Source organism: Pseudonaja textilis, chromosome 6 (assembly GCF_049901715.1).
Source record: "Pseudonaja textilis isolate UNSWEBS1 chromosome 6, rPseTex1.2, whole genome shotgun sequence".
Classification (NCBI taxonomy): domain Eukaryota; kingdom Metazoa; phylum Chordata; class Lepidosauria; order Squamata; family Elapidae; genus Pseudonaja; species Pseudonaja textilis.
The window spans coordinates 62,013,663-62,027,966 of NC_141995.1; the positions used below are offsets into that span (position 1 = coordinate 62,013,663).

Consider the following 14,304-nt stretch of genomic DNA (forward strand, 5'->3'; position numbering starts at 1 on the left):
ACTGATATATTCCAAAAGTAAAAATTAGTTTTTTGTAAAGATGGTTTCAGCATTTTAAAATACCTATACAAAGCCAATCTCTATTCAATTTGAAAATCCAATTTTCTGTATTTTTAACAAATTTTCTATTTTTTCCTTTAATCCCTTTCCTTTCCGTTTTTAGAATTTTAAGATTTTACTCGAAGTGTTAGGTCACCACCACTTTAAGGATAGTTATGAATCTCTCTTCTTCTGAATATTCTCTTTGGGGGTTACACTTTAGATAAAAAGGATTCTTCTCAGCCAGTTCCAGACACTATTCACCAAAGCTATAGCCTCAGAAGACACAGGCTGTTACACAGCTTTTTTTTTTTTCAGGGCATAAAAGGCAAAGGTTGAACTGGGAGTTGGTTCAAAATATGTGATTGTCTCCGGAATTTAATTAGCTGAGATGGTGGCGCCCAACTAGGAAGGTGAGGCTCTCACTCCTGGAGTACTATCTCCCTATAAAGCCACCACCTGCACCTGAAATCACTTTTAAAGCTGCTGCCTGCACCAGTAACCATGAGTAAACCAGAGCCCAAAAAACAAGCCCCAAAATGCTAGATTCTGAAGCCGTGGAGCCCTAATAATGCTGGCGGAGCTCCTGCTAACTGATCCGGAGCCCTCCTCTCCTTCCCCAGAGAAGTTAAGCTGTTTTGATCGAACCCTATTAACCACACTGGTGGAGCTCTTGAACTGAATCACTTGGAGCCTGCGGAGTGCAAACAACGTACCTTCATTTAAATCCCTCACACAGCTGATAGAAGTATCTTCCACGCCAGACAACGTGTTTCCATTAATATCCCCCACAAAGTTTCCCCGGAGTCACATCGGACAGCTGGCAGGGAGAAACAAGGAGGGGGGAGAAAGCCCTGAGGCTCTTAGGAGACAAAAGTCACCCTAGACGGCAGAGGAATGCTTCGGTGGTCGCGAGGAGAGGAGAGTCTCCATCCAAACTAAAAAGAGAACTGCCAGCATGGCTAAATTGAAACCAGGAAGGCAGCTGAGACAGAAATGAAAAAGAAAGGAAAGATCTTGTAACAGTGTTCTTAGTCTTGGTAAGAATCACTCCAATTTCTGCAGTGGAATTTTCCTTGGAAAGTGGGACTCAAAGGAGGAAAATAGCTGCAATTAATGATCTGGAGTGACTGTCAGATTTAGTTAAAAAAAAAAGATATTGCAACTAGAAGTAACTTTAAAAGTAAATGACAGATTGGATTGGTTAACCCAAATTTCTGGACTGTATTTTTACTACTACTCAACTTGAAGAACTTTAGGAAACTATTGGAAAACAATCTTATTCAGAGACATATTGATTGTAGTGAAGTGTTTTAATTCAGCGAGTTTTGCTCTCTTTCAAAAGTCCAGCATGCTTTGAACATCTTGTTACAGCCTATTGTTTACAGAGTAATAGCAGCAGCAATCAGAGCAATAAATTCCTCTCACCCAGTAAATCACAGCTGCTAGTAAAACAATTAACCCTTTCCTTGCAGACTCTCAACACTACCTCATTACTTTAATCAAACACTCATTAATTCGTTACCTCAAAACTTACAACTTTTCTACCTCATCACCTATATCAATGATTAGATAATAAATTTCTATAAAATAGTTTATTAATGGTTTAATTGATTTATTAAATAATCAATTTCTGTAAAATATTTTATTAATGCTTTAATTGATTTATTGTTTTAATTGATTAGTGTGATTAGAGTGCAAATAGTGTGATTACTGATTAGTTTAAAAGATCAAGATTCATGTAATTTAATTGATTAGTAAAATCAGTGATTTAGTGAATTTAATTGAACAGTGTGATTAATGATTAGTGTAATTAATTGTTTAGTGATTAGTGTAATTAATTGATTAGGCTGATTGTTGCTTAGGAAAATTATTTGACTAGAGAGATTACTGCAATTGATTGATTCGTGTGATATTGGCTATATTGATTACCCAAAATTATTCCATTAATTAATTTAATCAACGTATCATCTTAACAAACCTACCATGCCAGGAAAAAAATCCAATGCCAAACCTCAACCTAAAGAGAAAGTAATCCCCACCAACGAACCACAAGACTCTTGCACATGCCTTAAATGCTACAAAACTCTAAAGGATAATGAAAACTCCATCAAATGTTCTCTGTGTAACAAATACGCTCATCATGACTGCTTGGGATTACCTGAGCAAATGATTCAATACCTAGAATCATCCAATGAGTTTCCATATCTCTGCAAATCATGCAGACCCAAACTGGATCTGTTGGAAAGAGTTGATACCATTGAAACACGATTAACATCCCTTGACACCATAGTAGCATTCCTGGACGCCTTAAAAGAAAGATTATCCAACCTCGAAAAAAAAGACACAATGCAAAAACCTGAACATCCAATAGCTACAAACCACATCTCTACCCAACAACCACAACCCAATCCACAACCCAATCCACAAAAAAACATAACCCAGACAAATATTGATATCCCAATCCTCATCAGAGAAGCTGTTGAGCGTGAACGGAAACGTCCAAATGCCATCTTATTTGGTCTAGAGGACATCAATGATAATGATGACATCACAACTGTCCGAAACTTCATCAGTGATTATCAAGCATCAAGCATCTCCCTTGATGAAATACTTGACATTTCCTGCATTGGCCGAGAGCTCAAAAACAGAGACGGCTCTGTGGCCCCACGCTTCTGCAGGGTCATTTGCAAAAATGAATCAAGCAAACGTAAATTCATTTACACTATAAATTCACTCACCCAAACCAACACCAACCATAAGAACCTCCGTTGTCGCCCTGACCTAACCATACAGCAACGTGCCCGCTCCCGTGTACTCCGCACTGAACTCAAAAAACGTCTAGACAATGGAGAGAAGGACCTGTACATTGACTACCATGCTGACTGTATCAAAAGTAAGTCACACAACCCGCAACTCAGCTTTAACCTTCAACCACAACCCTACCTCAACCAATCCACCATCACCCAAGACTAGGCACGCACGCCCCTAACTACCTCAATTCCAACTACTGCTGGCCTTAAATGCAAGCTACTCAATGCAAGAAGCCTCGCGAATAAAATACCTGAATTTTTCCTCTTACTAAATATGGCTAAATTTGACATTATATTTGTCTGTGAAACATGGCTCAACGCATCTCTCCCTGACTCCATACCACAGTAAGAGACTATCATGTTTACCTATCAGATCGTGAAATTCATAGAGGAGGTGGTGTTGCTATCTTCTATAAAAAGTCCTTACATCTAAAAAATATCCAAGTTACCCAGGAGCTTGCTCTTCCTGAGACCATCATCTGTGAACTATCCTTAAATATCACATTTCAATTCTTACTATGTTACAGAGCACCTGATTATGACATCAAACATGTAAACAAGCTAAATACACTACTAACATGGGCAGCATCCTGCCCATACCCTTTTATCTTTCTTGGTGATTTCAATCTACCTCATATTGACTGGTCCCTAAATGAATGTACAACTGAAACCATACACGCAACCTTCTACAATTCTGTTACAAATCTGGGACTGGAACAACTAGTAACCAACAACACTAGACTAAACAACTGCGTTGATCTCATCTTCTGCAATAGTTTGAATTTAATTTACGGAATACAAGCTAAAGAACCCTTTTCCAGCAGTGACCACAATATGATTGACTTTTGTCTCAACATATGCCCACACAAAAATCACCACAATGATGTAATCCCCAATTATAACTTCAAAAAAGGCGACTATGATCTTATAGACAACGATCTCTCATCCCTTGATTGGCAGTCTCTATTCACTGGATGAAATACTGTTGAAGACCATTACAACATATTTTTTCTTGAAGTCAAAAGAGGCATCAAACTATATGTACCAACAACAACTCCCCAAACAAACAAACAAAACAGATTACCCATAACAATAAGGAAACTTCAATCCAAAAAGAGATCACTCTGACCGAAAAACAAATCTGGTCACGTTGCCAATTTCAAAAGCCGATACAAAAATTTATGCCACCAGATAAAGACTGAATGCACCAATTATCACATTAAACAAGAGGAAAACCTTCTATGCACCAATTCCGCTTTTTACAATTTTGTAAACAATAAACTAAAAGACTCAAGGTCCATCCCACCCCTGATAGGACCTTATGTTAAAGACTGCAACGACGACACCATTAAAGCCAACCTCTTTAACACATTCTTCGGCTCAGTATTTGTAAACAGCAATGGATCGTGCCCAGTATTTCCTAGCCGAACCACAGATAAGTACAATGATCTAATACATATCGATTTTACAGAAGACAATGTTGAAAAAGCACTACGCACTCTAAAACCATCTCTATCTATTGGACCGGATGGAATATGTGCCTACTTCTTAAAAAGGCTATCCACTGCCATAGCCAAACCTCTAAGCATAATCTTTGAAAAATCTTTCAGGACCAGCTCCTTGCCTAACCTATGGTCACAAGCCATGGTCATCCCCATCTTCAAAAAGGGAGACCCCAGCCTAGTTGAAAATTACAGACCAATCTCTTTATGCTGTGTCACCTGTAAAGTCATGGAATCAATTATTAACCAATCCATTATCCTCCACTTAGAGACAAACAACCTACTCTCCAATAAACAATTTGGTTTCAGAAAAAAACTATCCTGTAATCTGCAACTCTTTCACTGCAAAAGCATATGGACGACACAACTCGATCAGAGCAAAGCAATAGACTACATAGACTTCTGTAAAGCCTTTGATTCAGTGGTACACGACAAACTACTCCTAAAAATAAAATCCTATGGTATCTCTGGACAATTGCATAACTGGATAGAAGCATTCCTGTCAAACAGACAGCAAATGGTCAAAATTGGGAGTGTCCTATCAAATTCTGTACCTGTCAATAGTGGTGTCCCCTAAGGCAGTGTTCTAGGACCAACTCTTTTCATACTCTACATAAATGTCCTCTGTAATCATATTAAGAGCAACTGCATTCTTTTCGCTGATGATGTAAAGCTGTTCAATACCACAGACAATACTGCTACCCTTCAAAAAGATCTTGACTGTGTATCAGAATGGTCAAACAAATGGCAACTTCAAATGGCAACTTTTTATATTTGTAATTTTTGTTTATCAGAGAGTTCTTTTATGCAATCATGTTGATTTCATCTAAAGTCTCTCGATTTTCTTTCTCAGTGGTATTATGCTATATTAAGCTTTTATAATCTCATATTTCAGAGTTTGCCAAGCTCTTGAGTTCTTTTCCACTTTAGGATTTCTATATATTCTAAGACAGTAGTTTGCCTTTCTTGATTATTTGTGCCTGCATTATGTTGAATTCTGGAATGGCATGCTCACCCTCCCCCAAAGTTCCTACAATTTCAATCCCTTCTATCATTTCCTTCCTATTAGTAAAAACTAGGTTCAGTATAGATGACTGTCTACTTCCCTCCTCTTATCTTTTGGATAACAATATTCTCAGTTAGTTTTGTCAGGAATCTGTTACATCTCCCACATGGTTAGAGTTTGTCTCCCAATTAGTATCAGGATAGTTAAAGTCCCTATTTCAACTGTGGTATGTAGCTAACCTATTAGCAAAAGATCTTTTATTTCCTCTGTGTGGTTTCTTCTACCTTTTATATTAACCCAAATTTATTCAGGAAGGCTTCCAACCTCGGTTTTATGTGTTTCTCTAATGAGGTAGTTATTTTTTTATGTATAATGCAACTCCAACTCCACCTTTGTTAGGAATGATTCTGTTTTAAGAAACAATTTAAATCCTTTGAGCAATATGTTCCAGTTAACAGTTTCATCCAGGGGTGGGATTCAGCCGGTTTGAACAAACCGGATGTTAATTTTAGTTCCTTTTTTTCCCCATTTTTTTTAATCTGCATATGCACAATATATTAATAGTGTGCCATCAATATATCATACATTTTAGTTATAGGCAAAACGAATAATATCAATCGTATCTCTCAATGCATATATTTCACATTAATTCATAATCCTTCAGTGCTTATTTTCAACCTTTCAAAACTCTCTCCAAATGCCTACCACCATATCAGTTAAACATACCTAGTAATTCCATTATTCAATTTTCTCCCTGCTTTTATTTTATTTTTTAAAATAAAAAATTCTCATTTCTGATGCGAGAGGGACTTCAGTGGTGGCATTCGACCGGTTCTGGAGAGCCGGTAGCGGCAATGAGCAGCAGAGACGGAACCGGTTCTCTCCACTTGCCCACCTGGCCTCCCATACTCACTTTTATGGCCAGAATTCGAAGAGCAGCTGCTTTGCGCAGCGCTGAACAGCGCCGCATGGCAGCTGCTGCAGCAACCAGCATCGTGCAGGCTGGAAGGAGGAGAGTTAGAAGCCTCTGCGCCTGCGCAAATTGCATGTTTGGTATGCTCATGCACGCAAAGTATGCACGTGTACACAGTGCGCCCACAAAGCCATACCCACCGAACTGGTACCAGCTTTATTTGAATACCCACTGGGGGACTTGCAAGCTTTTTGTTCTGCCAGGAGAGAGGCTCTCCCACTCTCCCATCAAGAGCAGGTGAGAGAAGCAGCCCGGAACTGAGACGAGTCTCTCCACTGTTCCTTCCAGCGGGGAGAGTGAGAGAGCCTCTCTCCTGGCAGAGCGAAAAGCTTGCAAGTCCCTCTCCCTTCGGGAAACAACTCCTGGGCAACTGAGAGAAACTATTCAGGTGACCCTGAGGACACAGTGGCCTCAACAACTCGCTACAAGGATGCAAATGACTAGCTGTCTGCAAGGAATATAAATCCTTCCATTCCCACTATCCTGTCAGAGCTGAAGAAGCTTCTTGGATGAGAAGCAAAACGTCTTCAAAGAAAAAAAACAAGAAAATCCAGTTGCCTCCTGAAAAAAGAAACTTTGGGACCACCATGATCTGGATGACTAAGAATCTCTATAGACTTTCAACGTATATAAACGATAAATAACAAGGAAAAAAATCAAGGAAACAGTCAGTCCACTAAAGAAAGAAGATGGCAAGGTAGTAACAGGCAGTAGAGAGGAAGCAGGGTTGCTTAATTCATTCTTTGCATCAGTCTTCACACAAAAAGAAACTATAACCTAACCTACCAAAATCATAACTGTAAAAAAGACTAGAAATAAAAATTAAAATAAGTAAGAAAATGGTAAGTGAATAACTGCTTGATGAATATAAATCACCAGGACCTGATGGATTACATCCCAGAGTTATGAAGGAACTGCCAGATGTTACCTCAGAACCATGGGAGGATTGGAAAAGGGTTAATGTGGTTCGCATTTTTTAAAAAGGGCAAAAAAACCAGATCCAGGAAATTACAGACAAATCAGCCTACCATCAATACTTGGGAAGATCCTGGAAAAGATAACAAATAACAGATCTGTGAACATCTAGAAATAAATAGTTATAATTAATAGCCAGCATGGGTTTGTTAAAAACAGATCGTGCCAAACCAATCTCACAGTTCTTTGACAAAGTGACTAAATTAGTAGAGCAGTGAAATGCCTTGGATATAGTATACTTAGACTTCAGCAAGGCATTTGCCAAATAAAACCACAACCTACTTCTTGGTAAGCTAGAAAAATGAGGGATAGACAGCATCACCATCAGATGGATTTGGAACTGGCTGACAAACCGTACTCAATAGTAGTCCTTAATGGTACTGATCTAATGGAGGGAAGTAAGCAATGGGGTACCACAAGATTCCTCCTCAGGCCCAGTACTTTCAATATCTTCATAAATGACTTAGATGAGAGAATAGAAGAGGAACTCATCAAATTTGCAGATGACATTAACCTGGCAGGAATAGCCAACACCCCAAAAGACAACCTCAGGATCCAAAAAGATCTTGACAGACTTGAACAATGGGCCCTATCCAACAAAATGAACTTTAATGTGGAGAAAAGCAGGATTTTATACCTGGACAAGGAAAAATCAAAAATATAAGTACAGATTAGGTGAAACCTGGCTCAAACACAGTAATTGTGAGAGGGCCCTTGGAGTCCTAGTGGATGATCACTTAAACATGAATCAGCATCATGCAACGGCAACCAAAATGGCTAATAAAATCCTTGGTTGTATAAACAGAGGCATAGAATCAAAATCATGTGAAGCATTAGTACCGCTTTACTAGCAGATTGAGGCCTGGGATAATAGATAGTTTACATGAAGGACATCTGGGTATTGCCAGAATGAAGGCACTGGCAAGGAATTATGTCTGGTGGCCAGGCATAGACGCAGACATAACTACTAAGGTCAGGACATGCCAGGCATGTCAACTATTGAGGCCTGTCCCACCAGCTGCCAATCCAGGGGAATGGGAATCGGCTAAGTCCCCATGGTCATGAGTCCACATAGATTTGGCGGGCCCTTTCCATGGCCACATATTCTTAATTGTAGTGGACTCTTATTCCAAATGGGTTGAGTTGTCCCTCATGCATTTTACTACTTCGACAGCTGTCATAAAAGTGTTAGACTGTTTGTTTGCAACTCATGGTTTTCCAGATGTTCTTGTTTCGGACAATGGTCCACAATTTGCATCAGCATTTGTTTCTAGCTAAGAAGCGGGTCCGGCACGCTCTGGCAGCCCCTTATCACCCAGCAGTGAATGGGCAAGCTGAAAGGGCCGTAAGGGAAGCCAAAGAGGTTTTAGGCAGACTCAAGGGAGAAGATTGGCACTCAAAATTAGCCACTTATTTACTATCACAACATATCACCCCTAGCTCAGTGACAAATCGTTCTCCAGCAGAGATCCTGATGGGAAGGAAGCTTAGGAATAATTTAGATAGGCTCCATCCAAGCTACTCTCCTTCAATTCCATTGATTTTTTTAGACAGGTGAGGTCATTCCAGGTAAATGGACCCGGTGTATGCTAGGAATTTTTGAGGTAATCCCCTCTGGTTGCCCAGCCAAGTGGTAGCTGTCACAGGCCCCAGGTCTTACCTGCACTTACCTGCATCCAAAACAGGTTTCATTGGAGACTCTGGGGAGGGGTGGGATGGGCCAGTCAGTCTGTTCAACTACCGGTTTGGCGAACCAGGTGTAAATTTAACATCCAGTTCACTTGAACCAGTGCGAACTGGCTGAATCCCACCCCTGATTTTAGTGGACCAAAGCTATAAATTGATTAATATGGAATAATTATTAGCTACATATGGATATTTGAATATGCATGACATTAATTCTATATATCAAATCAAAATTGGTTTGAAGCATTCAATTAAGATAATAAACCATCTGCATTTTTATATTCATAGTTTTGATGACTTGCTGAAAAATTAAGCTAATAACATCAATGTTAAATTCTGGTTATATTTGGTATGGTAGAGGTATGCTTTTTCATTCAAATGGTTTGATAAAATTTCAGAGATGAAACAACGAATTAACAGAATTTTTTAAAGAGAAGACATAAGTGGTTAGCGTCTGAAAACAGGAAAGTGTCATTAAAAGAAAGAAATTAGTCAGACATACAAGAAATGAAATGAATTAATTATTAATTAATAATTGATTTTGGTTGTGCATCTTTTTAATGTTTAGTTACATTGTGAAATACCCTTGGCTTAAATGTCCCTATCATTATTTAGCAATTTAAATATTTAATATTTCAAATTCATATTTGAAATTGTTTAATAATCTCAAATATTCTGAATGACTCTTCTTTTTGTCCTTGCTAGATGCATATACAATAGCAGAAGTAACCTACAAGTGGACGTTCAATGCATCAAAGTCAGTAGAAGTAGCTCCAGATGGTTCAAGGTTGAATCAGTATGATCTCTTAGGCCAAACAATTGGACAGGAAATTGCCAAATCCAGTACAGGTTAGTAGAAATAATGTACAGCGTTGATGAAGAATCCACTTTAATACTTGTACTTCTTTGTATTAACAATCAAAATACAATTTATTTCTTTTCCCTTTTTCTTAAAAAGTATGCAATACACTGTCAGCTTGCCAGTTTAACTTAGAATATAGAACTTGATAAATAATAACATTGGAGAGGACTTTAGAAATGTTATACAGGTAGTCCTCAATGAATGACCATAATTGAGCCCAATATTTCTGTTGCAGTGAGATGTTTGTTAAGCAAATTTTGCCCCATTTAATGACCTTTCTCTTTACAGTTGTTAAGTGAATTACTGCTGTTTTTAAGTCAGTGTCAGGCTTGTTCCAGTTTAGGCATTTAGGAAAGAAAGATCCTCGACTCCATGGTTGAAGTGAAAGGCTTACTTTTGCTAAGTTCAAATGGTTATAGCATAAGCAAAGCTGGATCTGAATTGTCCCACGCAAAGCCTGTGCTTTTCCCATCTCCCTGGCTCTCCCCCCATGGCCAGTCCATCAGTGTCCAATAGTATTCAATTTTGGTGTTTGGAGAATGGCTTTGAGGTTTGGCACCTCTTGTGGTTGAGTTTGACATTTTGTTCCTGTTCTGGTCTGCTGGCAGCCTGCGTAGACGGCAACAGATTCGGACAGTGGGGAGGAACACTGGCCAGTCCGGGAATCTGGGGAGGACTCGGACGAGGGTCCTGCGTCCAATGCAGAGATGGGACCAGTGCCATCTGGGAGTTATGTGCTGACTCCAGAGCCTCCAGAATCTGACAGCAGCGAGGCAGAGGAACAAGGGGAGCCTGTTCCCAGTGCATGCGTGCACAGAGCTGCCCGAAGGCAAGAACGTTAAGACAAAAGGGGTGACTCGGGAGTAAGGCTTGGAGGTGATTGGCCTTCCCATAAGATATAAAGGAGGAGCAAAGGGACAGGAACCTTTTTGGGAAACAACTTTGTTCGCTCTGTTCGGATTAAACCTTGAAGCTCTGTGTGGACTTTGTATTCCATTTGGCTTTTTACAGTTAATTTGGCACTTTAGTTGTTGGCAGCAACTCAAAGGAGATAAAGGAGGGTGCTTATCTTGAGAGACTGGGACTCATTATGGGCTGGGAATGAACATAATTCCCAGCCATTGAAATAAAAAGAGGGCTGTTTGAATTAAGCGTGTGATTAATTATGGTCTCAGGAAGCCTGGGTCAGAACAGTTCCCACGATTCTGTCCTTGATTGGCTGGTTCATTCTGGATTGACACCTCTGGTTCTTGTCAACCTGTCATTCCTTTCCTTCCTCTCTCTGCCCGTTCCCTACTTCCCCATCTTCCTCTTCCCTCCCCTGAATTTTATGGCAGGATGCCAGTGAAGCAAGCTGTCAGGGTTCCAATTAATAAATCCATTGCATTGACGACTCCACGGCCATTGAATTCCCCAAAGGTTACTTTTATTGGAAATATCATATTGACACATACCTGGTGAAAACCGACTCTGAAAACTCCCATGATTTTCACCTTATTAAAAGTAAAAGATTTCCTACTTTCTCAAAATAATCAGCCACATGGTCTAATCACCAGGCAGTCCGACAACCAGGTGTGAGAATGTCTTGGTTCTCAAGAAAAAGTATTTTGTTTTGGCTACAAAATCTCAAATCCTCCCTCCCTGACTCTCAGCTCCAGTGTGGCAACACGGAAGCAGATAAAATGGCTTCAGTCAGAACAGCTTCAGGGTTGTCACAAGGTATGCTGAAGACAGCAGGTCTGGCATTCTTCCCCCCTTAGAAAAGACATCAGTCCTGTGGGAGAAGGAGACAAAAAGAGATACAAACAGAGAGTTATTATTCAATGGAGTTTGCCTGTGTACTTGCAGATAATTTTTGAGGCTCAGAGATGTCGAGCCACTCTGTCTCCCAGGGAGGAAAATCTTTCCATTCTATGTAGTACTTTCTCTCTATGCTTGCCAGGGTCTAAGATTTGTTTAATTGCAAAATGTGGTTCCCCTTCAATTAGAATGGGGTTTGAAGATGGCTTCATTGTTGGGCATATTGTTGGGCATAAAGGAGAAGTGGTTGCTGCTTTTAACATGCTGCGGTGGAACACTGGACGAATGTAGTTGAGAGATTTGGACAGATCTTATTGCGCTGTTAACCGGGTTGATGACTTCATTAAATGAACTTAGGGCCTAATTTTTTAGATGGTTATCTAGACTGGAGGTATTTGGTAGACAGGTAAACATTGTTGTCTGTTAAAGGCTTTTGATTTGGAGTGCTTTTTAGCTGCTTGTTTTTTATAAGTCTCTGGTGCTTCCTCGAGCATTTTGCAGACTACCAGCCAGGTCCTTTGAAGTTCTATAATCCATTCCGCTAATGAGGTGGTTTGTGATTTGGCTTGGGGAAGTTGCCCATTGCAACTATGAAAGTTGTAAAACTAGTACTGATAATGTATAGCATTATTGTAGGTTACCCCTGTGAAAATAAGAAGGTTGGCCCAATTGTTTTGCTGGGAGTTAACGTAGCATCTCAGGTATTATTCTAAGACCCCATTCATGCGTTCACACAAACCATCCATCTGAGGTAATAGGAGGAGCTAAGCCCTTGAGCGGTGCCAAGCAATTTTAAGAACTCCTGCCAAAATTGTGAAGTGAATTGAATCTCATGATCCAAAATGATTTGTTCTGGGGATCCATGGAGTCTATAGACACGTTGTACGAAAAGCTTGATAAGGTATGTGCTGAGGGGATTTTGGAGTGAAGGATGAAGTATACTTGTTTGGAGAAAAGGTCAGCTTTGTTCAAATTATGGTGTACCCTTAGCTTTCTGGAAGTTCCACTATATGGAAAATTCTTTCCAAGGTGCTTAAGGTTTTGCTACTGGCTGAAGGAGACTGGGGATTTTTCCTAGATGCCTTTTGGCTGATGAGCAGATATGGCAGGTAGCCACATAGGCTTCAATGTCCTATGGTCACCAGAACTGGCATTTCACTAGGTTTAGGGTTTTCACAGCCAAAATGTCCCACCGTTTTAGAACCATGGCTTCTCTGGAGGATTGTGATGCACTGATGTATATCTCTGGGATATGCAACTTGGCACCCACTCAGGCTAAGTGATCTCATGTGGTACCCTCAGCTTTGTGGGTTTTAAACCATTAGCCTTTCTACAGCATCCCTATTAATATTATTAATAACTCATCTGGCACCTTCAGGTTAGCTTTTGCCAGCACTTTGGTGATTGCGCGGGATGCTGGCTGCTGGGAAGAGATGACTGGGTGAACAATTTAAACTTTGAAGTATTGTATTGGGGTAGATATTAAATTTCATCCCCAGGGCAGGGAGTCTGTGCTTTCTCCTCCACAGAGGGGTGGCCCAGGCCAGTGGTGGTGGCTGGGCTGGTACCAGTGGTGACATTTGCTGCGGTGCTGGTGCCGGTGAAGGCTAGGTGGAGAATACTGCAGCTGCTTGGGTCAGGGGCAGTGCCGGGCAATCTTGAGCCCCCCGGGCCCAAAATTATTGAAAGCGTCCCTCAAGAACTCGATCAAGGAGGACATTGGGGCGGGTGGTGTTTCCAGTTCATTTCTTGCCACTCCACACTCCTCTGACCCCCAGCAACCATTGGGGATTCGGTTGGTCATTGGAGGCCTCCACTTCTTCCAGCTCAGGGCAATCTCCATCACTTCAGGTCTGGAAGCAGCTTTTTTTCCAAGCTTTCATCTCCTCCTATTCATGTTTGTGAGCGGACATTTTATGCACGGTCCCCATGGTGTAGCGGTGTCTCTCCAGGTAGACTGCTGCTGCAGATCCAGCTTAATGTCAGGCTTGTCCCAGCTTAGTCACTAAAGAAAGAAAGCCTCTCGACTCCACGATGAAATTGAAAGATTCACTTCAAGCAGTTACAGTGTAAACAAAGCTGGATCTGAATATTCCCACATAAAGCCTAAGGATTTCCCATCTTCCTGGCCGCTCCCCTTTGATCAGTGTCCAAGAGTATTTATTTACCTTTGGTGTTTTGGGAACGGTATTTTGAAGTTTGGCACCTCTTTGGTTCAGCTTCGCCTTCCATTCTCACGATTCTGTCCTTAACTGGCCGGTTCATTCTGGATTAACTACACTGGTTCCAGTCGCCCTGCCATTCCCTCCCTCCCTCTCCCCGTTCCCTACCTTCCCATCTTCCTCCGTCCTCCCCTGCGTTTTATGGCAAGATACCAGCAAAAATGAGCAATGCTAAAGATGGCAGACCTGACAGTTAAGTGAATCTGGCTTCCCCGTTGACTTTGCTTGTCAAAAGGTTGCGAAATATGATCATATAAACCCCAAGAGACTACAACTGTCATAAATACATGACAGTTGCCAAGTGTGAAAAGAAGGACTGGGGGAGACATGATAGGAATGTCCCAATATTTGAGGGATGGCCACAAAGAAGAGGAAGTCAACCTAATTCTTCAAAGCACCTGAAGGCAAAGCAAGAAGCAATGGCTG

At 40.7% G+C, this 14,304-nt stretch overlaps 1 protein-coding gene across 1 annotated transcript in view; it reads left to right on the top strand.

Annotated features, from left to right (window-relative positions):
* GABRA2 (gamma-aminobutyric acid type A receptor subunit alpha2) overlaps positions 1-14,304 on the top strand; it is a 96,415-nt gene that overhangs the window by 68,802 nt on the left and 13,309 nt on the right. Inside the window, exon 6 of the mRNA XM_026700073.2 lies at positions 9,700-9,843. Coding sequence (XP_026555858.2) covers positions 9,700-9,843 — 144 coding nt within the window. The remainder of the gene's footprint in view (positions 1-9,699; positions 9,844-14,304) is intronic.